Source organism: Bos mutus, chromosome 22 (assembly GCF_027580195.1).
Source record: "Bos mutus isolate GX-2022 chromosome 22, NWIPB_WYAK_1.1, whole genome shotgun sequence".
In the NCBI taxonomy this organism is placed as follows: domain Eukaryota; kingdom Metazoa; phylum Chordata; class Mammalia; order Artiodactyla; family Bovidae; genus Bos; species Bos mutus.
This window is the reverse complement of record NC_091638.1, coordinates 2,037,170-2,063,306: the sequence shown is the minus strand read 5'-3', so window position 1 is coordinate 2,063,306 and position 26,137 is coordinate 2,037,170. Positions and strand designations below refer to the sequence as shown.

Below are 26,137 nucleotides of genomic sequence, written 5' to 3'. Positions count from 1 at the left end.
CTGAAGTGACTTAGCAGTAGCAGCAGCAGATACGCAGATGATACCACTGTAATGCCAGAAAGTGAAGAGGAACTAAAGAGCCTCTTGATGAGGGTGAAAGAGGAGAGTGAAAAAAGCTGGCTTAAAGCTCAACATTCAGAAAACTAAGATCATGGCATCTGGTCCTACCACTTCATGGCAAGTAGAAGGGGAAAAAGTGGTAATAGTGACAGATTTGACTTTCTTAGGCTCCAAAATCACTGCAAACTGACTGTAGCCATGATACTAAAAGGTGTTAACTTGGAAGGAAAGCTTTGCCGAAAAGGTCCGTCTAGTCAAAGCTATGGTTTTCCCAGTAGTCATGTATGGCTGTGAGAGTTGGACCATAAAGAAAGCTGAGTGCCAGAAAATTGATAATTTCGAATTGTGGTGCTGGAGAAGACTCTTGAGAGTCCCTTGGACTGCACGGAGATCAAACTAGTCAATCCTAAAGGAAATCAGTCCTGAATATTCACTGGAAGGACTGATGCAGAAGTTCCGATACTTTGGCCACTTGAAGCGAAAAGCCGACTCATTAGAAAAGATCCTGATGCTGAGAAAGATTGAAGGCGAAGGGAGAAAAGGGCGACAGAGGATGAGATGGTTGAATAGCATCACCAACTCAATGGGCATGAATTTGAGCAAACTCTGGGAGATGGTGAGGGACCGGGGAGCGTGGTGGGCTACAGTTGATGAGGCCGCAAAGAGTCGGACACAACTGAGCGACTGAGCAACAGCAGTGATCTCGATGTGTGTCAGCAGGATTACTCTGGGAGGAGGAGGTGGGGTGGCTTTGGATTAGAACAGGTTAGACGCCAGGAGGTTGTTTATTCTCTTGGAATGTCTCAGCAAGAAATGCCAGCGGCCTGAAGTGTGGCGGGTGGTACCAGTGGAAATGGAGAGAGAAAGAACAAAAAGATGGCTGTGATGAAGCTACTTGGTCATTAGCTGAAGTTGCTCAAAACCAAAATCAAATTCAATAGTAATAAATTTTATAGTGTGACTGACTAGCATTATAGTCACCTCAGTATAAAAAGAAAAGGCTATCGTAATTGATTTTCAAGAGAACCATAAATTTATTAGAATTTCTCAGGCTGGAAATACTTTGATGTTTCCAGATTGTTAATTTGACCTTGTGCTACAAATCTTTAAGTTATCAAAGTCCTTAACTTTCTTGTCTTCTATAAATGACTAAGAAAGTGATTTGGGAATTAGAAATATTAAATTTAGCTAAATGTAGTATGTCTTACTTTGGTTTTCCGGTGATCACATAATACAGTATATCTTAGTAAATGTATAGTCCAGTTTTCACATACACGGTAGCCTGTAGTTGTGGTTTTACTGTTAGAGTTTCCCTGCTAGTTTGATCCCTTACAGTTTTTCTCTGAGGAATATTACAGATTTGAAAGCTTGACTCTTATTTCAAGTTAGTGGCGCTTTACAAAAGTATTTATATCAGTGTGTACTTTGTAAATTAAAAATAGTCCAGACAGCGCAGTAACATATAAAATGTCATTGCCGTCAACCCCCCCCTCCCGCCCATTTCTCACACCCCCTCAAGCCTGATACGTACATCTTCCACAGAGTTACTACTTCATGTTTTATCTGTTCAGTTATGCACTGGTTTTCTACCTCTGGACGAGTGAGAGCAGAAACTCAGTCTGCTTGGTTAATTGCTGTATTCCTAACACATAATAGGTGCTCAGTAAATAGTTAATTATTGAATGAATGAGTACAGATATTCATCTACAGTTTTGGAGAAAAATATGAAGTGAAGCCATAAAATACCTTCATTTCTTAGGAAACCAGTATTATTTAAATATCCAGTTTAATGGAATTTATTATATACATATCAGTAAAGCACCTTCAGCTATATAGGAAGGCTCTTGGTGTGTAACAATAGCTTTGTAGTAAATAATAGTATTTATTAAAATCAGAGTCTCTATTAATATGTTCATTTTTGTTGGATAGTGTTCATACTTATCATTATGCATCCATTATTAAGTGTTAGAAGAGAATAATGCTTTTGAGAGCCATGTAAGAGTCTTATTTTCCTGGTAAGATTTCATTTACTGTTGATTATGTGTTACCGTCATCCAGGTGCTACTTTTATGTAGTAACAATGATTGTTATCTGTGTATTTTTCTTTGCCTAGATATGGTACTGGACAACATGATCGCCTCTGGCCAGTTGGACGAGTCCATCAGAGAGAATGTCAGAGAAGCCCTTCTAAAGAGGCACCACCATCAGAATGAGAAGAGGTTCACCAGCCGGATCCCCCTAGTTCGTTCTTTTGCAGACATAGGCAAGAAACATTCTGACCCTCACTTGCTTGAAAGGAACGGTGAGATAAGTTGTGGTGTCCGATTTTTCTAACACTTTACTAACAGCATTCCAGCTTGTTACAGTTAGCATTTGGGAAAAGAAACTCATTTTTTGTAGATAATTACATAGGTCTTTTATCTTTTTAATTCTTTTTTAAAAAAATAATAGTATTTGTACATTTAAGTATTTCATTTCTGAAATGTCTTTATAATGTGGCAGAATTTTCTGTAGAAATTACTTAGATGAGAAAATTAAGCATTTATTCTGTTAAAATGGGACATTGAAGTATTGGTAATATTTAAACACTACTGTAGGCTTCCCTCATAGCTCAGTTGGTAAAGAATCTGCCTGTAGTACAGGAGACTCCGGTTCTATTCCTGAGTCAGGAAGATCCCCTGGAAGGGATAGGCTACACACTCCAGTATTCTTGGGCTTCCCTTGTGGCTCAGCGGGTAAAGAATCTGCCTGCAATGTGGGAGACCTGGGTTCTGTCCCTGGGTTGGGAAGATCCCCCAGAGAAGGGAAAGGCTACCCACTCCAGTACTCTAGCCTAGAGAATTCAAGAGTCGGACATGACTGAGCGATTTTGACTTTCATTTTCTTTCAGATACTACACTGTACGTAACCCTGATTACTCTCCTCCTTGCTTCTTTGTTTCTGTTCAAGAATTCTTGTATGGTTGATATAAGAGCTGTAAATTGCTATCTATAAATGTAGTTTAATCTTTTGAAAATTCAAAGTCTTGTGTTTGAACCTTTAATATTAGATTTTTCCTAGGATTTTTTTTTTCCTCCTGAGTAGACTGTACTTGCTGGGCATAAACAGTATTTTGGAGCTGGTTTGCTTTTAATTTTCCCAGCTTTTTATTGACATAATCTGTAAAAGGTTTTTGTACTCATTCCTGTTTTATAATGTCTTCAAGTCACGGAGAGTGGCACAGACCCACGTCCACTCACTCACGGCTCAGCAGTGGGTTGATGGGACTTGGGGAGACTGTTCGGTAGCTGCTCCCCTCTGTCCCTGTCTTACAGCTGGCATGCTGTCACTGCGGCTCTGTTAGGGTCTCAAAGATGGCTCTGATGTGACAGTGACTCTGGAAAACCCAGGTTGATCTGTTAGATCTCTGGCAGAGAACTGGGGTTGATCTGAGGGTCACTGCTGTGTCGAGCTGCTACTGTTACCCAAGGCACCTGACAGTTACAGTGAAGAGGAGTGGGGGCTGGGCCACAAACCTTTCCGCTCATCCTTCTACCTCTGAAATAAGAGTGTGGCTCTTAGCTGCTACAAGCACACTCACAGGTGGAAGACTTACCACATGTAAAGTTAGCAGTACTCAGTCTCCTTCTGTGGCTCAGTCTAAGATAATTAAGTCCATTTTCTTCTGAGTATTTGATCATTAAAACTCTTTTTAATTTATTTAAAACTGCCTTTCTATTTTCAAGGGACCTTAAGAATAAAAGAAATCTCTTACGGGCCTAAGTTGAGTTTGAAAGCAAGCCATCCATGTCACCACTTTTTTTTTTCTTTCCATATATTGCATATTTTCTAGTTGAGTAAAGTGAACTCGTTTGCCCAGAGAGACCACAAATCTTTCTCCTCCATACATAGTGGTTCCTGATTATCCTCTAGTTGTCTGTTGCTTCCTTTTAATCATAAGACATTGGCTGTTTTCTTGTAGATGCCATTTTAGCATGGGCGTTCTTTTATTTTGCTGTACTACTATAGTTGTAATTTTAACAGTTTTTCTGCATCTGGCTTATTTTTTACCTAAATAGTGGTGGTTTATGGAGTAATAGTTAATATATGTAATATATTGGGGATCTCTTGAGCATGTAGTTTTTATTATATCAGTAGTTCCCCACCTTTTTGGCACCAGGGAACTGGTTTCATGGAAGACAGTTTTTCCATGGACCAGGGTCGGGGAGGTGGAGGCTGCTTCTGAGATGATTCAGGCACGTCACATTTATTGTGAATCTCATTTCTATTATTACTATATCAGCTCCACCTCAGATCGTGAGACATTAGATTCCGGAGGTTTCTATTATTACTATATCAGCTCCACCTTAGATCGTCAGACATTAGATTCTGGATATTTCTATCATTGCTATATCAGCTCCACCTCAGATCATCAGACATTAGATTCCGGAGGTTCGCGACCCCGGACTTAGATCAGTTGGGATTGTTATATTTCTCATGCTTTTCCTAAAAAAAAATATCGTTCCACTAAGCTACTCTTCCTTAAAATAACCTGGTGTTTGAACTATAAGTATACATGACCTTTTGAAATACTCTAGAATTCCTTATCATTGTTGTTGGTAAGAAATACTTTATTCTTTGCTAGTTAAATTAAACATCATATGTATTTGTTTTAATTTATCTGCTGCATTAGATATGGAAGCATATCTTAGGACATTTATTAATATCAGTTAGATAGTGAGCTCAAGAATATGTTATTTTTTGAAATTGACATGTTTCTATTTTGAAAAAACATTCCTGTGACTCGCCTTACGTTTTTACATTTTACTTTGAGAGTTTTGTCAGTAGATGGTGCCCTGTTGGCTTAATGTTATAAAGACTTGATACTAACTTTAAGTTAGGAATCACTAGATACTGTTCATGTGGGCTCTTCTTGTGAGAGAATATGTAGCAGTTTGGTCCAGTGTAGATAAAATGCACTAACTGTAAGCTGTCAGTGCTGGTAAGTTTTGTTTGGGGTTCTGTTTCTTAGATTATTTCTGTGCTATATTTTCATTTGCTATTTATCATTTTTTAAAGCAACAGCTTTGCATTGTTATTATTCTTTGTTTTAAAGCCACACTGTTGGACTTTCTCATTCCTAACAGAATATTGTCCCTCTCCATCTGTCATTAACGTTGTTTTTCATTTTTTTGTTTTGAGTTTTGGATGCACCTTCAGAGAACTAATTATAGTTTAAGCCATTTTCCAGTGATTTTCTAATATTTAAAAATCAGATTGTCATGCTAACCCTGACAGCATGAATTTGAAATTTTGGACCTTTTTTTAAAGCTTGCGGTTTACAGTGTAAATTCATTTTTGTGTGTCTCGTTTGCCTTCTGCGATAAAACTTCATCACTTTTCATTTATTTGTTTTACCTCAGGGGAAGGCCTCTCAGCCTCCCGCCACTCTTTGCGAACAGGTCTGTCTGCCTCAAACCTTTCCTTGAGAGGAGAATCACCTTTGTCTCTTCTTGTCAGTCATCTTCTTCCTTCTTCGAGAGCCGGGACCCCTGCGGGCTCGAGGTGCACAAGCCCCGCACCCACCCCTCAGAGCAGCCCTCCTTCCAGCCCTAGCCTCAGCCGCCTCCACGCCAGAGCTTCCCGGCAGAGGCAGCCGCAGGCCCCAGAGCTGCTGGTGTCGCCTGCCAGTGCCGGCGTTCCCACAGTAGTAATCCATCCGCCCGAGGAAGACTTAGAAGCGCTGCAAGGCCAGGAGCAGAAGACTGAGGAGAATGTTGACGTAACTGCAGGCAACTATCCAAAGTCCTCACGTGTGGTGCTTTCTGCCTCCGGACCACTTGCACTTGGAATGCCTCTCAGCACATAGCTTTATCAGCATTATGTAGATGATGCTTACAATTTATTTTGACTTCTGCATGTTTTTTTTTTTCTTTATAGTGTATTATAGAGAAGGATAGAATTATTTTAAAATTTTAAGTTTTACAAAGATCTCAAAGGAGCTTACACATAATTTAAGCCCTTTGAAAATTTTTTACTGAGGTTTTACAGGTCAATACATTTGAATGGCTCAGACAAATGTAGACATTTTTACAAGTCATCTTTTAATTTGCCATGATTAAAAAAAAATGGTGGCTCTTCTTGTGCATTTCATTCCATCAAGTGAATGAACACATGCTTTACATAAAGTATAATGAAAAGCCTTTTATCTACTGTTTGGTGCTTTTGTGTAAGGAATGCAATATGTTTTCACCTTCCTGATAAAGGTAGAATGAATGTTCTTTTTCTCATCTTGTCTCTGAGAAGATTGAGGTTCACTGTTGACTGCCTGGAGTCATCATTATTCCCAGACTAGTTTTATAATTTGGAGTAGACTTCAGTTGTCTTTTATTTAATGCTGTATCTATCTTTAATCCGAATTTACCTTGAAATTTTTAGGAGTAGAGTTCCTATAGTTGCAGATAGGATTTATTTCTACATAAATTAGAAAAATTATGTCTTAGTGGATAAACGGTTTGTAACTCACTTAAGGGTTATTATATTTCTATTTGATGAGTTTATCTTATCACTGTTTGTACAGTGAAAAAAATTAAGACTTAGAGATGTTAAGGTTAGACCATAAATGACCAGACAAAGGAATTGAACCCAGAACTACCTACAACAATAGTATAGAATTTCATTGTAAATTTTAATACTTTGTGGAAAAGATGTATTATAATGAGGTAACTAAACAAAAATGGAGGAAGGATATCTAGAAATAATTGCTCAGAAATAATGAACACTTTTACTTCATTAAAAAGGACTAACAAAATTGACTATTTTTCTTGAACAAAAATAACTTGAAGTCACTTTCCCTTGCATTTGTTTTTACCTATATGTCTCAGTAATACTGACTATTTCTTGTTTTACCAGCTTCAATCTGATTAATGATAAGAGACTATAAACTTTGTATGGGAAGAAAGGGACATGCAGGTTCCCAGTGACTTATTAGGTCATGTTAAGAGGGTAAAAAGAGCAATTAACTGAAAATTGAGGGACATAATTAAATTTTTACTCCCTCTGCTGTTAAGTATGCCATGGGATTTACTCGCCTTTTGGAAAAAACTAGAGTGTAGGGAAGAGAGAGGATTTCTGAGGACAAGGGAGAGCTCATAATTGCTGTCTAAGATGACATTGTAGAAGGAATGTAGTCACAGTAACAGGGATAGCTCTTCCTTAGTCCCCGCTGCCTAGAGCACCTGGAAACCCTGCTGTCTTTTCCTGAAGTCTGATGAAGAAGGTGGCCTCAGCATCATTTCTGAGAGACCAATGCCAGAGATTTTTTGTGTCATGAGGTCACAATTTGTGAATACCTGTAGGAAAGAAAAACAAAGCAGTGTTTCCCATTAGCTATTTTTTAGAGAACACTTACATAAAAGACGTAACTCCCTTTTAGTGTTTGTGATGCCTTCTGACGCAGTGTTCTTACCCTGGGCACTGCTGGCATTTTGGGGTGACACTTCTGTGTGGTAGGGTGTCTTGTGCATCGTCAGCTATCGAGCACCACCCTTGGCCCACACCCACCAGCTGCCAGCACCTTCATAAACTCCCGTGGATGGGAACTGCTGCTCCAAACACTTCTGCTTTCAAATTCTTAATGACAGGAAACTTCAATATCTTTGCTTAATTTTTCTCTAGGTAGATATGCTATTTTGAGGGGAAAAAAATGGAAGGGCAAAATAATAGAATTACCAGAGTATGACTTAAATCCCAGGATTGAGTTTATACGTACTCATATTTGCTTTTTCTTTTGCTTAAAGCAAGTAAAGAAAGTCCTTCCAAGTTATCTGTGCTCGTTATAGTTTTAATTTGGGGGAATTTATTCATTTAATTCTGAGCACTAGGAATTTACTGTAGGAGCAAGGACATTTCCTTTACCTTTCCAGGATATAGGTTTAACTTAGCTGACATTAGGAAAGCCTGCGTGGAGAAGGCGGTGGTGGGAAACTTTGAGTGTGCCCGGCCTGCCGCCTTAACACGTTGAAGGTGAGCAGGTAAGCCCCTGACTTCCTCGCGCCCTCTCTTCTGACTTTGGTGGAATTGAGTTGCAGGTCGTTTCTTCTTCCCATTCCTATTGAGCCTTCTCCGCATCCCATTCTTGTCCCCCAGGTGTGGTGGCTAGGGCTGTTCTGAGAAGCTGTGTCTATGTTTTCTTTGGTTACGCGTCTGCAGGTTGGATGCAGTTTGTAGTTAGCAGCGTGTGTGTGTTGATGGTCACTTGTAGTTGCTGCCAGGGCATTCATGATACTCTTCATTTTCTTGTGTGGGAGTTGGTGGAAACCACTGAAAAATATTGCGTAACTTTTTCTTCTTCCCACTTGGACATGTATTTTAATAGAGGAATGGATTCTATTATGAAAGTTTAGGGACAAAGGTCAAAGAAGAGGCTAAAATGGAGAAAAATGAGTTCAGTTTAGGGAATAGTTTTTATTTCGGAATTGTTTACAATTTCTAGGGAATGGTTATATGGCTAAGTGGACTGCATATGACTAAGTGGACTGAAATTTGGGGTCACAGTGGCATCCTGGTGTAGGTGTTTAACAGAGAAGTGGGTGTCATGAAGGTCTTCTTTTACTGAATTTAAGCTGTGAACTCAAATGACTTAGTTTCAGGTTACTAGTTAGTGTATGTTGTATTCTATAAAAACAAAAATGCATAGACTATATCTGATACGCTTAAAATTTTTAAATTTAATTGCCACTGTTTAAAGTTTATAGGCTCTAACCACAAACAGTGCAGTGGTGAATTTCTGTGGGTCGCTAGGCTGTCGTGAGTGGCAGAGTTAAAACTAGAGGTAAAGTCTGTGACAATTGTCTGGTGCATTTTCTCCTGTGATATTCAGTGTTTGGGGTAATATATTAATATTAGTGTAATATTACTAATTAGTAATACCAATATTACTGTATTAATATATTAAGATTACTGTATTCTTGAACTAGAAAGTTTGGGTGTTTTGAAAAAATTAGGTACATTTAATGGTAGAAATCTGTGTTATGTACTCTAAAATTTTTATAACATTTGAACTTTTTGCAAAATACATAGTAGTAATGATTAATAATATGCTACTGGTGTTTTTAGGTTATTTTTGTGTGTGGCTTGTTGCTGCTGAGTTTTACTTGAACTGAGTATACCATGCATGAACATATATATCACTTGTAATCCAGACAAGCTAATTTAATAGAATGTATATCATTGGAGAAGGAAATGGCAACCCACTCCAGTGTTCTTGCCTGGAGAATCCCAGGGGCGGGGAAGCCTGGTGGGCTGCCGTCTATGGGGCCGCACAGAGTCGGACACGACTGAAGCGACTTAGCAGCAGCAGCAGCAGCATATCATTTCTAATCCAAACAAACACATTTTATAGATTGAACTGTCTGTGTCTTAGAGGTTGAGTGAGTTGCTTAAGGTCACGCACATAGCTACAAAGTAGCCAAGAGGACTTATTTTAACATAGATCTGTTCCCTTATAAGATCCACATTCTTTGTATTTATATCGTAAAACATTGCTGTTGTGTTTTAACATAGTCCTTAGGAATAATGGCAGTAGACAGCACTTGAATTTTACCCAAGAGAGATGAAAATTCATGAGGAAACTTCTGATTATGAAGATTATGGCAAAATGAGTGTATATTTCATTGACGTAGCTCTTGCATTTTGATTTAGGGTTTATCAGAAGTGTTACATTGTTACTGATGTAAGTGTGTAAGTGTGGTTAGGCATCTTTAAGTTCTGCAGTTCACATGTCTAAGGATACAGTGACAGTTGATGTGCCAAGTATTTATAGTGGTGATCAGACCCAGGTCTTCCACCTTCTCACTTTTTTCTTTTTGCAAAAGGCCACCATTTTTGTAAATGCAAATTATGTTATTTTAAATGTTAACATGTGTAGCTTCATTATTGCTTAAAATGTTATTCCACTCTTGCTGGTATGGTACTAACACTGGGCACTTTTTTTTTTTTTACCTAGCACATTTGCTTTTAGTAAACCCATCACTTTCAGGATATGAGCAAATTCAGGTTGCAAAGTGAATTTTCTTCTTACTACTTCGGAATTTGTTTGTTCTTAAATACAGGTATTTTGGCCTCTCCACAGTCTGCACCTGGAAACTTAGACAATAGTAAAAGTGGAGAAATGAAAGGTAATGGAAGTGGAGGAAGCAGAGAAAATAGTACTGTTGACTTCAGCAAGGTAATTTCTGTTATGAACTATACATTTTCATAATCATGCTTACTGAGGCAGTTGCTAGCAGTGTGACTGTATTAACAGAGATTATAATAATGTTTAATAACCGGTGCTTGTAAACCTGATGTGATGCTTGTGATGTTAATTTAAGATCAGAAATTGTGAAAAAAGGTAACAGTCTCATAGCACTTGAATGTTATATTTTACTAGTGTTAGAAATTCTGACAAAAGAATATGGGAATAATACGGTGTTTTCATCTATACCTACGCATAGATATCACGAACTACAGGCGTTTGTTGTGGAGCTGCCACTCCCGGAAAGATAATTCTGGGAGTGATGTTTCAGCAGTAACAATTCAGCCTTTTCTCGGCTGTAATGTGATCCCAGAATTACTGTCCTGTGGTGTCAGTGCTTTCTGGGATGTAACTGGGAAACATCGGTGCTCCCCATGGGTAGGGGAAGGTAAAGACATGGACTGAAAATAAACTCACCTGTCTCAACCGTGATTTTTAATTTTTATAGGTGAGTGTTTAAATGAAATGTGAAAAAGAGCTTATTTCAAAAGAACAAAGCAAAAACCTGCAAGTTCAAATTACAGTTGAATTTAAAGCATACTTTATGAGTACTACCTCTGAATATCTGATATCCATTGCAATTTTTTTGATGGTGTTGGATGGTATTCACTATAGGATACAAAGTCAGACTTCTAATTAAATGCCATTATTTCAAGTAAGATTCAATTTTTAAGCCTTTATGATGCGAAGTCTATAGATCACGTTTTGTAGAAAAGGCACTTAAATGATGATTTGCGTTATAGCTTTGCTGAGCTTCATGCTCTGAAATTAAAAGCCTTGCATTTGGGACATTGTACTGTTGTTCTGTTGGAACCTGATCGTGTTTTTATAACTGGTGCTCCAGTTATCTCAGATGAGTGTCAGGCTTTCAGCAGCGGAGTTGCTGTGAGCAGGTTGCTGTGGTCTGTATCACAGATCTCCTCCAGACGTGGCGGGTGCTGTTCCTTTGTGTTGCTCCTGTCACAGCTGTGCTTTCTCTCACTTGGTCCATCCCTGTGCACACCCGCTTGCCCCCTGTCGGGCAGGACTCTGCCTCCTGGCACTGCAGTTGTGGCACACTGGGTGTGGGACTCAAGAGGCCCGCTGTAAGTGCTGGATTTGTGTTCCTAGAAGCCCTGGTAGTGGTTGTTCAGTGACTTGTGTGAAGCTGCATACACACGAAGAAGTTCCTGTACTTCGATATTATGTCCATAACCTTTTCTTTGTAATTATACACAGACAACCTAATTCAGTTATACAGCACTACCATATACGTATGCCAATTATGACTACTTTAGTTGTAAATGAAAATAAAAACGATTTTTCCCACTTACTGAAAATACTGGGGAATGCCCATAGTTCATTAAAATAAAAAGGATTTATAAAATACATAAAATACCAAGGAACTAATTCATGTCTAAGATTAAACAGTAGATAATGACTAAATGAATATTTTTAGAACTGTGTATAATTTCATGGACCATTGTTAGTTCGTGAACTATGCTTTTGTCTTCAATAGTTTTTTAATGAATAGTGCTATATAGTCATTGAAACTTCTCTCTAGTTTGTTCGGTAATGTAGATCTCTGCAGTAGTGAAGATCATGACAGTAATCCAGCTGGGAGTACTGTTTGGTAGTACTGTTTTGGTTGCCCTTTTGTATTCATCAGCTTCATTCTTTGTACTTGTGAGAATTTTGGCACTTACACATCCTTTAGATCACCAGTTTTGATTAGCGAATAGTAGTCTTAAAGCATCTTTTTCCTGTTTCCTTCTAGACTGATTAGTACCATGTACACTTTATTTTAAATTATTATTTATTTGTCAATAGGTTGATATGAATTTCATGAGAAAAATTCCTTCAGGAGCTGAGGCGTCCAATGTTCTGGTGGGAGAGGTGGATTTTTTAGAAAGACCTATAATTGCGTTTGTGAGACTGGCTCCCGCTGTTCTTCTCTCAGGGCTAACTGAGGTCCCCGTCCCTACAAGGTAAGGGAGGGTTAACTGCAGTTAACGTTCTTCCAGAATGTCCCAAATCTAGAGGAACATGTTGCTTTATGTAATGAAAACTCCTTTTTATGGTTAACGGCGTCATTGCCCCAGTGCCTTGACTATTAGAGCATTAAAGATTTTTCTTTCTTTCTGGACTTCCCTGGTGGCTCAGATGTAAAGCGTCTGTCTACAATGAGGGAGACCCAGGTTCAATCCCTGGGTTGGGAAGATCCCCTGGAGAAGGAAATGGCAGTCCACTCCAGTACTATTGCCTGGAAAATCCCATGGACAGAGGAGCCTGGTAGGCTACAGTCCATGGGGTCGCAAAGAGTCGGACACGACTGAATGACTTCACTTTTCTTTCTTTTCTTTCTGGAACTTAAAAAAAGCATCCTTTAAAAAATACATTGCATTTATGTTTTTATAATAAAGTTCTGTTCATAGTATGTTCTGTGCAGGCACTGAAGTCAGAGAGGGTGGAGTTGAATCCTTGCCCTGCGGCTTTTTGTGGGATGGTAAAGCCAGGCTTCTGCTTTCTAAACTTTCCTTGTAAAATGAGGGTAACAGTACCTCAGGGTTGATTAAATGTAATAATGCCCCTGAATTAGGCAGAATGCTTTGTTCTGACCTGATCCAATCTTCTGTTCAATATACATTAAGAATAATTAGCAAGTTGTGTTATTAATACAAAGTGTGATCAGTTAGCTACTGATTATATGAACTTAATTACAAATGAGAATAATTAAGAATATATTTTTATAGTAATAAATATGAAGAATTAATTGCAGCCTGATTGAAATGTACATGCTAGTTTTTTTAATAAGCTTTCCTGAGTTGCATTAATGGTACAGTACTGAGATAAATGAGAAAAGTAATTCATAGATTCATGTTTAAATTCTTACAAACCAGGAAGATGAATACTCCCAGTTTGGATAAGTATGAATATTAATATTTTACTGTATGCTAATAAGAATATACCTAAGTAGGAAGTTAAGTAATTTTTTTTGGATTTCCCTAATAGCTCAGTTGGTAAAAAAAAAAAAAAAAAAAAAGCTGCCTGCAATGCGGGAGACCCCTGTTTGATTCCTGGGTCAGGAAGATCCTCTGGAGATGGGATAGGCAGTAAGAGGTTGTTAAACAATAAGAGGCTGTTAAACGATAAGAGTTGCAAATAAAATGCTTTTACTTCCAAAAGGGTTAGTCCCTTATTTTCCCTTATAGTGTCTTTATCCAGATTGTAGTTTGAGGGACCATGAATTTCTTATGAATACTCAACTATTTTCTTAAGTCAAAGTAAGTACTTAAATGGGATTGGTATTCACTTTATTTACTTATTTACTTCTTTTCATCAGTACAGACCAGAAAAAGTTGTTTACTCAAAATTCGAAAGGATATAGAAGATGGGAAGCACCGTCTTTAATGTAAAACACTGATTCCTTAAGTACTTTTTTACTCTAAGAAAGATGGAAAGTAATAACTTGGCAAAACTTAATTATGAATGCCGTTTTTAGTTTTGTGATTCGTCTGAATAGAGTTGCCAACCTTTTTGCGGCCATTAGGATGTGAGGATGAAAAGGAGGTCTGAGTAATGTTTCTGTGTTTACATTCGTGTGATTTCTTTATGATTCCTAGACTTATGTCTGTTGTTCATGTTCAAATCTCTCCGTTTTAATGTTCCCTTAGGTTTTTGTTTCTGTTGCTGGGGCCTGCAGGCAAGGCACCACAGTATCACGAAATTGGAAGATCAATAGCCACCCTCATGACGGATGAGGTAACGAACACGCCCCTGGACGCGGACACTGATTGTGAAGCATATAATGCATATTAAATTATAGACTCTCTTACCTTCTTTGGTGATTTTAAAGTGTATTTTATGGGTCTTTCTCTTACAGTATTTTCCTCTGTGCTGTCAGTAATACGCAGATTTGAATAAATCATCTCCTTAATGTAGATGTATCCGTGGCCTCCCTGTTGTGTATTTGTTTAAGCTCTTCACTGCTGCCTTAATAGAGTCTCATCTCTGTGCTTTTTGAACCTGATCTGCTCTGACTGGCTCCTTTTTTCTGCTGTTTGCCCCGCCCACTTGGACTTCCTTTCTGCGCCTTGGATATGATACTCGTGGCGGCCTCTGGACGCTGAGCACTGTCTCCACCCTTCACCCCACTCCCTGCATGCTGCGCCCTCATCTCAGTCAGATTCCTCCTGCAGCGCTTCCTCCTCTGAGACACCTTGCTCAGCCACCCTGTTCTCCCCCATCCGATTCCCTTCCTTCACCCTGCTTCATCTATACAGGACTTTTTGTTATCCACCTGCAGTAGTGTATTCACGTAATTGCCCCTGAGTTCTTGAGTGCAGGGACTTTGACTTATCTGTGTTGTGCCTGCCAGAACTTCCCTGGTGGCTCAGTGGTAAAGAATCCGCCTACCAATGCAGGAGACATGGGTTTGTTCAGTCCCTGGTCCGGGAAGATCCCACGTGCTTTGGAGCAACTAAGCTACGACTCCTGACTGAGCATTGCTCTAGAGCTGGGAGCTGTACATGCTGAGCCTGTGTGCCCGAACCGCAGAAGCCTGCACACTCTAGAGCCTGTGCTCCCAGCAAGAGAAGCCTCCACAGTGGGAACCCACACACCGCAAACAGGAAATAGCCTCTGCTTAGCACAGCTAGAGAAAAGCCTATGTAGCAGTCAAGGCCCAGCCCAGCCAAAAATAAACAACAGAAAAAGAAAAGAATTGTACCTACCAAACAGTAGGCACCCAGTCAATAGGAAGGATCAAATTAATTAATTATTTTAAGTAAAATTGTTATCATACCTCATTATACCTTTAGGATAAATGACATTAAAATGTTATTTCCCAAGTAAAATTTCCTCTTTCTAAAAATTATTGTGTATTAGCAAGTCATTAGTTTCTTTTGTTGTTTGATTTTTACTGTTAATTTATCTGGTAATACTAATAGTGAATTATTTTTTCAAGTTGTTATCGAAGGTAGGGTCAAGAGTTTAGGTAATTATCTTTATGTAAACTTAGTTATGATATCGAAAGTGGATTACTATGTATGGAATTTTCTTTCAACTTTAAAATCGTTTTACTCAATGTGTTTATTTTCTTTAGATTTTTCATGATGTAGCTTATAAAGCAAAAGACAGAAATGACCTCTTATCTGGAATTGATGAATTTTTAGATCAAGTGACTGTCCTACCTCCAGGAGAGTGGGACCCTTCCATACGCATAGAGCCACCGAAGAGTGTTCCCTCTCAGGTGAGGACCTTACACAATGCTTCTTTGAGTTCCTTTTTTTAATTTTTCATTAAGCTTTTTCAAGTAGTTTATACATTTTCAAAACTCAAAACTGTGTGAAGAGCTACACCTGGAGAAGTTGTCCCCACCGTGTCGTCTCTGCCATCCCGCCCCGTCCCCACGTCTTGCCGGTCATCATTTGCTATTCGTTTCGTGTTATTCTTCCACGTTTTATTCAGTACAGGGAAGTATGAACACGCAGTCTTGTTCTCTCCTCTCTCCTACCAGACGTGAGCATCCTATATGTAGTGTTCTGCACCTTGCCTTTTTCAGGTAACGGTATTTCCTGGAGGTGTGATGGTAAGAAATCGTAAAATCCTCCTCCTCCTCCTCCTCCGCACGGCTCTGTTGTATTCCAGTGTGGACGCACTGTAGTCTGTCCTGTCCTGGTGCAGGCTGTCTTCAGTCTTTTGCTGTTACAGACCACATCGTAGTGTTCACCTGCCATCTTGGTCTTGGGCAGATGGGTCTGTAGGATAGATTCCCAGGAATAAGATTACTGGCTTACATGGGAATTTACTGACAGTTTTAGCAAATGTTGCCAGAATCTCCTCTTCTTGGGTTGAACTGTTTTGGACTCATTTTGGTGATGAATGAGAACGCCTATTTCCGTACAGCCTCACCCGCATGGTGTCTTGTCAGACTTTTGGATATTTGTCAGTATTATATGTATCCTTATCTTAACTGTATCAAGCATTTTAATGTGATTTTAATTTGTATTTCTGTAATTAGTGAAGTTGAGTATTCCTGAATATTTGTTGTTCATCACCCTCCACCAACTTTTTTTTAACATTTGAATTATTCATTGATCCTTTTGCATTTATCATGATGTACTATGTAGAGAATGCCTACAGTTCATCTTTTTTCTAGATTGTTGTCTGTTTGTCCCAGTTTATTAAAAAATTAAGCATTTTTCTGTTTCTTTGGTGATGTTGTATTTATCATTTACTAAATTTCCATATTCATTCAGGTCTGTTTCTGGGATTTCTTTTCCATTGATTGGTCTAGGCATGGACCACGTACACACTTTAATTTCTGAGAGTTTTTGGTATATTTTAATATCTGATAGATCTGCATTCATTCTTGACCTCTCTCTTACTCTTGTTTTTCTGAATTTGTTTGGTCATCTTTGCATATTTATTTTCATACTAGCTTTGAAATCAACTTTCTGTTTACAGAAATAAAGTGTAATTTTTAAAAAATTGTGATGGAAATTAAATTTCTAAATGAACTGAGGGAAAGTTGAAATCTTTTCAAGAACATGGTATATCTTTCCCCAGTTGTTCTCCTGACTATTTTCAAGTCAGTTTTTGTGTCCTTAAGGAATGTTATAAAATTCTCCTTATGGGCACCGTACACTCCTCTTGGTGAGTGTGTACATAAGTCTTTTATCTTTGTTTCTATTATAATTGAGGTCTTTGTTCCATTATATTGCCTGTTGCTTTTATATATATGTATATGTATGAAGGCTATTGGTTATTGTATATTTCTTTTGTATCCTGCTGCCTTCCTCAATTCTTTTATTGTGTATAGTCATGTGGTCTCCAATAAAAGATAATACTATTCATTTTCTAACTCTTACACCTTTAACATGTTTTCTCTTGTCTAAGGGTATTGACTAAAATCTCTAATAGGTTTACATAGTAGTTGACTTTAAAGGGCCTTTCTTAATTTTTTCATAATTGTAGTCAAAGTCATTAGTGTTTCTCTCATTAAGTTACTGTCATTGGTGCCAAAATACATATTTTATCATATTAAGAAAATACCCTAATTTATGTTTTATTGAATTTTTTAATATAAGTGAATGTTGAATTTTGTCAAAGGGCTTTTTAGCATCTCTGGAGATGATCATATGAATTTTACTTACCAGTTATTATGGTAAATCATATTAATAGGTTCTTTAATTTGAAGACACTCTTGCATTGTTAGAATAACCCAGCTTAGGCTTTGAAGTGTCTGTAGTCTTTGTCTAATGTTTTATTTAAGTTGCTTCCATCTCCATTTGTAAGTAGATTGATCTATAAATTTTTGTGCAGTCTTTACATTTTGGTATCATCATTAAACTTGTTTCATAAAAACAGATTTGTAAGTTTTCCTTTTTGTGTGCTCTTTAAGTGGCTTAGAATACTTTGATTCTAGAAGTTTGCAAGATTTTTTAGTAGAATTTCCTGAGCTTGACTCTTATATGGTAGACTTCAACAGCTTGTTATTTCTTCTGTGGAAATTGGTTTGTGTAAGCATTCTCTTTTTTCTGGAATCAGTTTTGGTAAGTTATATTTTCCTAGAAAATGACCTATTTTCCTGATTTTTGGTGTCAATTTTGGGAAATTTTTTTTTTAAGTATAGTACCCATTTTATCAAGGTTTTTCATTTAGTTGCCCAGGGTTGTGCTGTGTAGTCTCTCCCCCTCTCACTGTATATTTTTATCTTGTATATAAATAAAATTTGTGACTTTGCCCCCTTGTCATATCTTTGGTTGTATATTAGCTGATATTTAATCATATTGTTCTAATAGAGCAACTTTTAATATTTATTTCAGTTCTCCTTTTTAAAAAAGTATATTGTGTTTTGTAACTCAGCTTCTGCATTTAGCTGTTTTATTCCTTTCACTTTCCTTCAGGAAAGACTTTTTTTTCACATTTGGTGAATTAAATGCTTAATACATTTATTTTTGTCCTTTCATTTTTCTTAATGTAAGAGCTGCTTTGTTTTCTTGAGTGATGCTTTTGCTGTATCGCATCAATTGTGACGTACAGTATTTTCATTAGATTTGTTTTGTGGGAGTTCAGTAATTTTGTTTCCTCTTTCCCCTTTGAACTGTGATATAAGTTAGTTTTAATCTTGACATTTTCAAATGGTAGTTTTAGAATTATAGGTAAGTCGTGCTACTTTGTAAATACTGAACATGTGACCCAGGGAGTTCACTGCTGTGATTGATCTGGGGGTGGCCCTGGGATGAACACACCCCCACCCCATGTTTTTTTTTCTCCCCATCCCTCTTCTTTCCTCTCTCTGTCTCCCTTCTCTCTGTCCCTCTATTGCTCTATTCCCACTTCACCTCTCCCCCAACCCACTTTTTTTTGGTCCAGTAACCTCTGACCTTTGGAGGTAGCAAAACTTGCTCCCTGAGGAGGAGAGTATCTTTTATCATGAGAATAGTACTCTTGAGTTTGTAATAAAACATAGTAGGGAATTCATTTTTATGAAAATTTATTTGATGACTCATGCTACTTACATCTTAAGGGAAGTATTTAATAAGAAAAAATGGCATTTACTTTTTTTCTTAATGTAAAGTATAAAGTATATTTTTTCACTAGTGAACATGAATAAGGATTTAAAATTTTAGTTGAAGAGATGTTTTATTGGATTTTTATGTCCCTGTTGCTGAGTAGTAATTTTCAATGATGTGTGTGAGTGTTCTATAGTATATTTGATGTTAGATTATAAAATGAAAAATGCCAGTTTAAATTTGAAATATTAACAGAGACAAATTTTAGATTCTGTTTCAAAGTGCAGTGTCTTTAGAGTGGAAGTTGATACTAGGAAGCATTTTTTTTTTTTCAAGGAGTATTGGTTAGACATATAATCAATGGGAGAGCTCATGTTCCCTTTAACAAAGATGCTATTTTGGCTTCCTTAAAACGGGATTCTGAAAGGTGTGTGTGTTGTTGTTTTTCTTTTTTTGTGAAATGCAGGAAAAGAGAAAGATTCCTGTATTTCCCAATGGATCTGCCCCCAGCTCGGGCGACGCCCCGAAGGAGGCAGCGCATCACGCGGGGCCCGAGCTCCAGAGGACTGGACGGTGGGTACAGACGCTGCTTCCGTGCGGGCGTCTCTCGGGGGTAGAGACTGATGTGATGGACAAGGCAGAGACATGCTTTTGCTTTCCAAGTGTTTGGAAACTAAGTTTGTCTAGTATTTTTCCATATTTTAAAAAAAAGTGTATTGTTTTCATAGGTATATAATGTTAAGGATAATTACTATGCATTTAAAAATAGTTTACTAGAATATATTGGGTTCTGTATACTAGGATTTAATTTAAAACAGAAACATTATGCAGCATATGTTAAGAATGCTGTAGTTCTGTAGTAGGTTAATTTAATTGGCTGTACAGAAGATTTCTTGAGAAAGCATGGCGCCCTATTGCCATTCTCATAGAAAGTCAGAACGATGGGAACAGAGAGAAATCGCAGCCATTGTGTCGTGTGTGCAGAGACGTAAAACTCTTCCGTGAGCAGCATACCATGAGATGATGTAAAATCAGGCAGACAAGCATATAATCTCTGGAAACCTAGTTAGAAAAATTGTTGCAGAAGTTAATTCTTGGGATAAAAAAATAGAAATATTGCCAGGTACAAACATTGTCTTAGAATTTTTTGTAGAGATAGAAAAATACCATGGTATTGCCATAGTCTAGAAGAAAGCATGTGGATAGTGATAGTGTTTGCCCATTGGTGCTCCCTATGAGCTAAAGATCTTGGATCTTAAATAGTAGTAGTCTCTGAATATACTAGAGTAAACCTCTGCCCCCATGCAAAAGGTGCTCATTTGAGTTATTAGTATTGTTACTTCTTCAAACTGAGGTAGGGTTAGTCACTAACAAGTACATAGTCAGGCCCCTACTGATCATGTTACCTGAGACTCTCATATAAATTTTTGACGTGATGATGTAGTTTCATTAGATTATCATTGGCACCATTTTTATTACAAGTTGGCACCCTTTCCTTTGTAGATTTTTTAGTCCCATTGCTGTCGTATTTATAGGATAACTTCTTCCAGCTGTCAGTGTATGTTTAGGTTTATTTCAGTATTAACTTTGGAAACAACTAGAATGGTAAAGTTTGAAACCTCTAGAGCGAGAGTCCCCAGCGCTGGCCCTGGTCCATGGCCCATGAGGGCCCAGGCCTCAGAGCCGGGGGAGCGGCGGGTTAACAGCTGCCCCCCGCCCCTCACATCCTCCCAGTCTGTGGAAAAAGTGTCTTCCATGAAACTGGTCCGGTGCCAGTAAGGTTGAGGATGCTGATCTCAAGCATTTGAAAGCATAATATTAACTTTTTTGGTATATTTTTCTGCAGTAGGGATTTAAATGATTATGTATTTTATAAGTCACACAATCTTTTTGAATTACTGGTTTGTCACCAGTATTTACTGAGTATCTGCTGCTTCCCAGGCAGTATTCTAAACCCTGGATAGAATAGCAGTGAATAAGACAAGGTCCCTGCTCCTCACAGAGCTTGTTTTGTAGTGGAGTGCTTTCAGATCAGGTGTATCCAAAAGTCTGATTGAAGAAACATTGAAATGAGAAGGATCTGATGTACAAATATAGATTTAAATTTACTAATTTAAACATCTTTGTTTTATTAATATACACACTGGTTTGACTACATATACAGTAAATTACACACACTGAAATAGTTTTTAGACTTTTTTCTAGACCAAATATTTATGTGTTTGGAGTATTAATTTTAAAAGTAAAATTATTTAATTCACTACTGAGTGAACCTAAGCACAGGTACTTACTAAAGGGCATTTGGGGACTTATGATTTATATTATAATTGCATTCCTGATATTTCTCACACTTGCCTTTAAGATTTATAATGTAGATAATGATTAATAGCATTGCTTACACACATTTTCATAAATGGGCTGTTAGGTTTTATTTATTTTTATTGTACGTTTCCTTGCACATTTGTGTTTGATATTGTATTTACTTATATAAGTCGTTTGCCTGTAGTCTTTTCAGTATATAGTCTGTAAGATATAGATGTTTGTGTCTCCTTTAATTTAGTGAGATCTACCTTTCTGCTGTCAGTGGACTAGATTAAATGAGTGTGTCTTCTAAAATTTGTACCATTATTTAAATAGGATATTAATTTTTATTGACAAATGCTAGGCACCAGCAGTTTTATGTAGCCCATAGTTTTAGTGTGAACAGCCAGAATCCTCTAGTGTACAGTTTGACGAGTTTCATCTCACCTATTTAGGCTTTTTGGTGGTTTGATACTTGACATCAAAAGGAAAGCACCTTTTTTCTTGAGTGACTTCAAGGATGCATTAAGTCTGCAGTGCCTGGCCTCGGTTCTTTTCCTATACTGTGCCTGTATGTCTCCTGTAATCACTTTTGGAGGGCTGCTTGGAGAAGCTACAGAAGGCAGAATAGTGAGTACAAAGATTGGTAGCGGCCAGGCTCTTAGCTCCTCAGAGGCAAGTGTCTGTGCATTTGTCTCCCTCTTCCCACTTTTATTTGAAGAATCTACCCACAGCATGATTAACCCGTCCCAAAGCAGACTTCCCCCAAAGGTTAATTGCTGTGGAAAGCATGGGGAAGCCATTTGAACAGGAGAAGATGCACAGTTGAGTAAAAAAAAAAAAAAGAAAAGTTTTTCATGGCTTGCTGGATGAATGGTTTTATCAATTGAGTAAAAGGCTTGTATTGTCTTGGTGGGGGGAGAGTGGGTGGGGGTGTTCAGATGAACTGAACTCGTCCCGGTGGGTCGTGGGTGGGAGAATTCACTGGGGGCAGGGGGTGGGTGCTCTGTGACTTTCAGGGCATCATAGGACTAGTTAGAGCCATGTGATTACCAGTAACTCGTCTGCCCTGGTGGGTCCACCAGGCAGACCATTGGGAAGAAGGGAGCATAATTATGGACAATGGTGGATTTTGAAGCGGTGTTTAATTTTGCTGTTACTAAACTTGTGTGAAAGTTGTCAAAAGTGTTAACTGGAAAGTATAACTGAAAACTACATCTGTATATTGACATGACTAGAATGAAAGCTTTTATGTTTTGTTCTGGATAATACCATACTGGGGCTGTGATTACAGAGCCGCACCTGCTGTGTGAAACTGAGAAAGTGTTTCTTGTTGCTGTTTATATACATTTTAATGGCATTTAAGTGAGACAGTTTGTGATTCCTAAGTGTATTTTGTTTAATGATATTTACTCCTTGGAGAAAGTTTATCTTTTATAGATCTTAGGCTTTGTAAAAACCAACCAAACCTAAAGTAGTAATAATTGCTTAATTCAAGTGTTTCATAAGCTGAACATGAGGTAAACCTGACAACTGAAATTTCCTTTCAACTCAGTTTCCTTTTGGTTATGTAGACTCATTTACATTATTCTTTTCTATTATTATACCAGATATATATATATTTAGTAAGCTGCTTAAAGCAGCTGTCACAAGTTGTATGTGTATTTCTGCCGGTCCCCAAGGACGTGTGTCTTGTCTGTTACCGTCACGGAGATGCTGCTTCTTCCCCTTGGACTGTCACTCACTGGCTCCCCACCTCATCCTGCTCTTTAGTACCCCATGTGTGTGGTAGCACTCTAGACGTTGGAGGAGCATGGACACGGGTAAGACACGGGCATGTGTCTTCTGTCCTCTGGGGCCTAAGTGAGAGGAAGATGAGACAGTGTACATGCAGTTCCTGTGTCGTGGTGTGCTGGGCGGCACACCAGTGAGAGGAAGGAAGACCTATAGAAGCAGAGAAGTCAGAAGGATTGTGGAGGGACCTGATACGGAGACGATGTGTTTCTTTTCAGGTGCTTTATTGGAGTTTCAGGTAAAAGTGGAGACGTTAGGAAGTGTAGATCCAGAGTTTCTAGAGTGGTAGGAAAGAAATACAGAGTGGGAAGCTGAGATAGATGAAGTTAGCACTTTAAAGGGAGAGGAGAAGTGGGAAGTTATCCCCATTTGTGGATCAGAAGAAGGAGGGGAGTGAGGAGAAAGTGGCCCAGCAGATTAGACATGGGCACAGCCTGAGCTTTGAATGAGAAATCTGGACGGTATAACTTTGCAGAGACCAAATCAGAGGTAGAGAAAGCAGCGACACCAGCAGGGGCTGCCCCGCGCCCTGCAGTGGAGGGGCTGAGGGGGTGCCGAAGGCGGGCTTCTGCTGGGTGGCATGGAGACTGAATGTGGGCTGGGGGAGGCAGCAGAGTGGGGCTGTGATTTCTCTAGGGAAAAATGGGCTTCGGTTTGGCAGTGAAGATAGAAATGGTTTAAAACTGGGGAAAAAGTAGATCTGGGTATAGGAACTAGTGAATGTGGCAGTGAGGGGAAGGGTAAGAAAGGTCTCCACCTGGCAGAGTCTGCTTTTTCCACACAGCACTCGTGGGGGGAGTTCATTCTGTCTGTGCCCCTCGGCCTCTCCACACCCCCAACCCACCCCACCCCCCAGCCATTAGCATTCTTTATCTGCCATCTCCTTGTTTCTGTTTCCCTGCTTTCTATTTCTGGGTGATGTTTAGACATTTTTTCCCTTTGGTTTGAGCTCTAAATATGCATACTGTAATTGAACCAAGGATTTTTATAACAGCTTATCAGTGTCTTCTAGGACAGTCTTTTTTGTCTGTGGGCAAGAAAACACATTTATCTCATACAACTCATAAATATATTGTTAACATGAACTCTTCTTCATTTTGCCAAAAGTGAAGTCTGTATGTGGGTTTGATCCTGTTTTTATACTAAGAGTTGAATGTCTCATTTGCGACATAACTGTTTCTGCTGTGAGTTTGATTCTGACACGCTGTTAGTACTGATGTTGAGAGCTGCTACCATTTGTTGAGTGCATCCCAGATGCCAGACTGTGTTCCTGCTGGTGTTTTCAGAAACACTGCTTCATTAAGCTCTCCTGACTTTCATCACCCACATTCAAAGATGAGGAAAGTTGGGCTGGGCGAGTTTGAGATGTGGCCGTGGTTCAGCAGCTCACGGCTCGCAGGAGGCGGTCTGCTTCCTCAGATCTGGTCCCCTGGAGCCCTGATCTCTGCTCGCTGCTTGCTGCCTCCAGGTCCAGGAGGGCTGTCTCTCACAAGTGCCTTCTCTTTGCTTTCCTAATGCTAGGCTTTCCCTTTTCCTGGTCATGTATTCCAGTTGACCTTAATGTTTGTGAATGGAAACTGTTTTCTTTCAGCCCCCACCTCCCTGTAGTGGCAGAGTCTACACATTTTCCCAACTCATGACCTAATCAGTTAGGGTGTGACATTGGTGGTGAAATAAAACTGGCCTACTAGCTTTTAAGATTTTTCTGAGTCTTTCATTTTATCATTTTAACCCAACTTTAATGGGTTTTCCTTTTCTATGGTTTCCAGGAGATTTTTCATTTATTTGTGTTAAGCATTTCGTTTTTTATATTTATTGGTTAAGCCAGTCATATTAGAATAATTTCTTTAAAATGTGTGGGAAATTGTCTTTGGAAATCAATTTGAGAATGATAGGACCATGTGATGATGTCTTGGTCATCTATTTGAAGGAGTAGATTTTTTTGGAACACATGGTATCAAACACTGCAAATACTTTTTATTTTCTTAAATGAACTATTTTGACATACCAAAATACTGAAATAATATATGCATCTTTGTCCTCACCACGGGCTTCAGAAGGAAATCATGTTATATAGAGGGGGTTGAAGCCTCTTGTGTCTGTCTTCCATGTACCCCACTCTCCCTACCTCCCACAGTGTTGAGCTTTAAATTAAGGTTGATTGCAAAAGTTCACCTCTAGTATGCTAAAACAAAACAATTTTGTAGTGTATTTAAAATGTTTTTAATTTTCCTTATTTAAATGTTAAGTTTGAGATTTAAAGTTGCATTTGCTGTATTTTTTTAAACCACTTGATTAATATTTTTATTTTTCAGGTGTCTTACATGTACTACAGTAGGTTAGAGATATGTTCACGATGTATTACTTTTATTCGTTTCTTCTTTCCTTAAACAGAGTGCAATAGAGTCTCTTTTTGGAGCGTCATTAACTGGGATTGCCTACTCGTTGTTTGCTGGGCAACCTCTCACAATATTGGGGAGCACAGGTCCAGTTTTAGTGTTTGAAAAAATTTTATTTAAATTCTGCAGGTATGTAATAGCTATCCACTTTTCACATGTGTTTACGTAAGTGTATAGTTATATATATATATATATTATTGTATTAACTTTAAAAGTTCTTTGTGTATTTATTAATAGCTGGAAAAGAGGATCTGATCAGTATATATATATTTTTTTTCAATGTTTTGGGGCTACTGTGTGGCAAACCCTCCTCTGGCTTCTGCTCTCACGCCAGTCACCTTGAGTATAAAGTCCGTGGATTTGAATTCTGATAAGCATGTCATGTGGGGGACAATAAAAATCTTTTGTGTTAGCAGATTTCAGCCTAGTAAGAAGGTGTTAAATCTGAATTAGGTATTGTACAGTATGCCGGTCTTACTAGGAAGTTTAGGAAGAGGTGCGTCTAGAAGGCTGATGCTGGCTCTGCCAGGCAGCGGGTGGGGGGTGTTCATGCACGGGGTCAGTGCAGGCCGCTGGCCCATGGCCTCAGAATCTGACCCAGCAGTACTGTCCCTTTGGTGAGAGCAATGCAGCTGGATGTTTAACCTGGAACAACTTGGTGCTGTTACATGTTTGATTCCTCTAATTCCTCTTGTTCTGGTTCTTTCTTTCCTGAACAAGCTGATTCTGATCTGGCATGACGCACATAAATAGAGAATGTAGTGGCCTGACCTGTTTTAGACTCACTTATTTGAAACTGAGTTGGAAAA

At 38.5% G+C, this 26,137-nt stretch overlaps 1 protein-coding gene across 10 annotated transcripts in view; it reads left to right on the top strand.

Moving 5' to 3' along the window:
* The window catches only part of SLC4A7 (solute carrier family 4 member 7), a 124,186-nt gene that overhangs the window by 59,006 nt on the left and 39,043 nt on the right, over nt 1-26,137 (top strand). For 6 of the 10 annotated variants that reach the window (XM_070359782.1, XM_070359778.1, XM_070359780.1 and 3 more), the window contains 9 exons: nt 2,174-2,362; nt 5,463-5,831; nt 10,152-10,267; nt 12,146-12,303; nt 13,990-14,077; nt 15,420-15,566; nt 19,301-19,407; nt 21,591-21,765; nt 25,324-25,457. In XM_070359782.1, coding sequence (XP_070215883.1) covers nt 2,174-2,362; nt 5,463-5,831; nt 10,152-10,267; nt 12,146-12,303; nt 13,990-14,077; nt 15,420-15,566; nt 19,301-19,407; nt 21,591-21,765; nt 25,324-25,457 — 1,483 coding nt within the window. The remainder of the gene's footprint in view (nt 1-2,173; nt 2,363-5,462; nt 5,832-10,151; nt 10,268-12,145; nt 12,304-13,989; nt 14,078-15,419; nt 15,567-19,300; nt 19,408-21,590; nt 21,766-25,323; nt 25,458-26,137) is intronic. The other 4 variants (XM_070359783.1, XM_070359781.1, XM_070359788.1 and 1 more) reach the window with 2 other exon arrangements.